The sequence below is a fragment of the Salvia splendens genome, chromosome 12 (assembly GCF_004379255.2).
Source record: "Salvia splendens isolate huo1 chromosome 12, SspV2, whole genome shotgun sequence".
NCBI lineage: Eukaryota > Viridiplantae > Streptophyta > Magnoliopsida > Lamiales > Lamiaceae > Salvia > Salvia splendens.
The window spans coordinates 11,863,412-11,866,227 of NC_056043.1; the positions used below are offsets into that span (position 1 = coordinate 11,863,412).

General features: G+C 38.7%; 1 protein-coding gene across 1 annotated transcript; it reads right to left on the reverse strand.

Moving 5' to 3' along the window:
* Nucleotides 1–854: 854 nt before the first annotated feature.
* Nucleotides 855–2,611, reverse strand: LOC121757134 (transcription factor MYB106-like). The gene is made up of 3 exons (XM_042152634.1): nt 2,189–2,611; nt 1,982–2,111; nt 855–1,654 (listed from the first exon to the last, which is right to left on the reverse strand). The coding sequence occupies exons 1-3, from the start codon at nt 2,319–2,321 to the stop codon at nt 1,036–1,038; spliced, it is 882 nt and encodes a 293-aa protein (XP_042008568.1). The 5' UTR covers nt 2,322–2,611; the 3' UTR covers nt 855–1,035.
* Between the last annotated feature and the right edge of the window lie 205 nt (nt 2,612–2,816).

The window sequence follows — 2,816 nt, forward strand, 5'->3', positions numbered from 1 at the left end:
ACTCAAACGACGTCAATGTAACATCTAGGTCCAACGACTTAATGCTAATTTAGTTGTAGCATCAAAATAACGGTGTTTTAATGAGGAGAGATCGTTACAGTATGCCATACCAAAACTGTCATACTATATGTCGTACCGAAACTTTGGTATGAGAAAAAATTGTACAGTTACTTTATTGAAATTTTCAGTATATAGGAATTCGGTACGAATTTTAGGACTTCCTGGACTTGGGAACCATATACTGCAATCCCGTTATTATACCGTTATAGTATAATGTTAAGTATTACTCCCTCCGCCCACCATTAGGACTCCCATTTATGTGCGGCATGGGTTTTAAGAAATGTTAAGAAAAGTTAGTGGAATAGGGGTCCCACTTATATATATATTAGTTTTAAATTAAATGTGAGTGAAATGAGTTAGTGGAAGGTGGGACCTTATTACTCATTTATGGTAAAAGTGAACCGAGACTCCTATTCGCGGACAGAGGGAGTATATAAATTATATTTGGTATTCACGGTATATACCGTTTTACGTTTTATTGTTCATCGATGTCGTTATATACTATACGACATACCATAAATTACTGTATACTCCGTAATTTCCGGTGTATATCGAAATTTCAGTGTCCCGCATTATACAAAATAAAATGATATTTTTCAGTATTTTTCAGTATGATAAAACTGGTACTTCAATATTTATGTGTTTTACCCAACCCCTAGTTTTGATGACATAATATTCAATTTATTGGTTAAAATCTAGTTTAAACGTTCCATCTAAAACTAGTCATCTCCTGAAATCAAACCTTGGAGTACATAATTGTTACAAGCTAGATAGCTCAAATATTTATGTAATTCCAATGTAAATTAAATAAGAAAAGGTTGATTTCAATTTCCCAAAAAAAACACAACAACCAACAGATATGGTGATGAAGAAAAGTAGCAGTTCTCTGATGATAATCAACCAAGGCAGGTCATACCCTACTAATCACATACACTAAATGCAACCCCACTAGTCTTACATAATTACTGACAAACACTAAAACGTAGGTGATTCCACAGGTGAACTCACTAAATTAAGCAATTCATTCCAATAATTCTTGTTGTCTTCAAACTCTCCGGCGTAAGAACTGTTGTAGCAATCGGAGCTCAACAACGTAGCATCCAAGGATCCTTCTACATTATTAATAGAATTCAAACAACAATTATCCTGCATCAAATTGCCCCTCTCTTGCACGTATTCGTTTACTCTCCCCAAGTTTAGGGTTGAAGTCGGTGAGTCGTGCATGAATAGGCCGCCGCTACCGCCGCCGCCGTTGGAGGCTTCCCACGCCTTGAGCACGTCTACGCACACGGGCGCTGGTGCCTGCTGAGGAGGCACTGGCGCCGCAATCTTGTAGAGGAGTTGAAGCTTCGACAGAAGCTTCAATTCCCGGACCAGGCGGGCCTCAGCCTCGAGGCGGGCGGTCTCCCACTGGGCCATGTGGCTCACCACGGCCGCCTGCCTCGACTGGGCCGAACCGCCCAGGTTCTCCTTTGGCTTGTGGGTGGCCGGGTCGATCCCCATCCGGGTCAATCGCTTCTTGAGGCGGGTGTTCCAGTAGTTCTTGATCTCGTTGTCTGTTCTCTTTGGCAGATGGGCTGCTATTATTGACCACCTAAAATCATGTAACATCCCAAATTATAAAATTATTTCAATTTTGACTTATGAAACCCTAAAATGTTACTCCCTCAGTCCCACTGAAGATGATCAACTTTCCTTTTTGGTTTGTTTCAAACAAGATGACTCATTACTAAAATTGAAAACATCGTTATCTCTACTTTTTTCTGTCTCGATTACTTTACTCTCTCCGTTTAACATAACAAAATAAAGCTACATAAAATTTCGTGCTGCCCAAGGAAGGGGTCATCTTCCTTGGAATGGAGGGAGTATAAATTATTCCAATTTATGATTATATTTCAATTTTGGAATCGAGATTAGAGACCTGTTGCCAAGAAGGGCATGGAGTCGAATAATGGCCTTCTCCTCTTGGGAGCTAAATTTGCCTCTCTTGATGTCTGGTCTAAGATAGTTTGTCCATCTCAATCTACAACTCTTCCCACATCTTTGTAACCCTAAAATATTTACACAAGATAATCAATATGTCTTCATAATAATCTAATAAAACACCTAAAAATAAAAAATAAGTCACCAGCTTTTGCAGGGAGGGCACGCCAACTTCCATGGCCATGTTCTTCAATATGGGCAAGAAGCTTCTGATCTTCCTCACGAGTCCATGGACCTTTCTTCAACTCTATCTTCTCATGGCCGTTGGATCTCACCATTTCTTGATTAGTTAATTTCCAAAAAAGGGTGGTGTAGCAACTAACTTTAAAACCCTAGTCAAATCTATTTGCAACCTAGGATTTGGGGAGAGAGAGAGAGTAATAACTGATAAGAGAGTTTTGTAGGATAAATATTTGGTGATGGGATTTTGGGAAATATGAAGGCATGCATATATAGTGCCAAGAATTAAATAGGGTTAGTATGCTAAAAGTAGAATGTGGGGGATGTGATTTCAGAAAATAAGGCGTGTTTTTACGTTGATTTTTTAGTGAAATTGTATATAAGTGACTAAATTGTCATCATTCATCACTCAGCATTAGATACTGCATGCTTTTGTAGTGTTGTGGCTGCGTAAAAAAAATAATATTAGACAACATTAAATTAGTGTCATTATAGTGTCGGAGAAATTAATGGTGTAATGACGTCAGGATGAGAGCAGCCTCGTAAGAGGAAATAAATGAAGAGTTGGACATTATGGCTAATTTGTGTGCAGT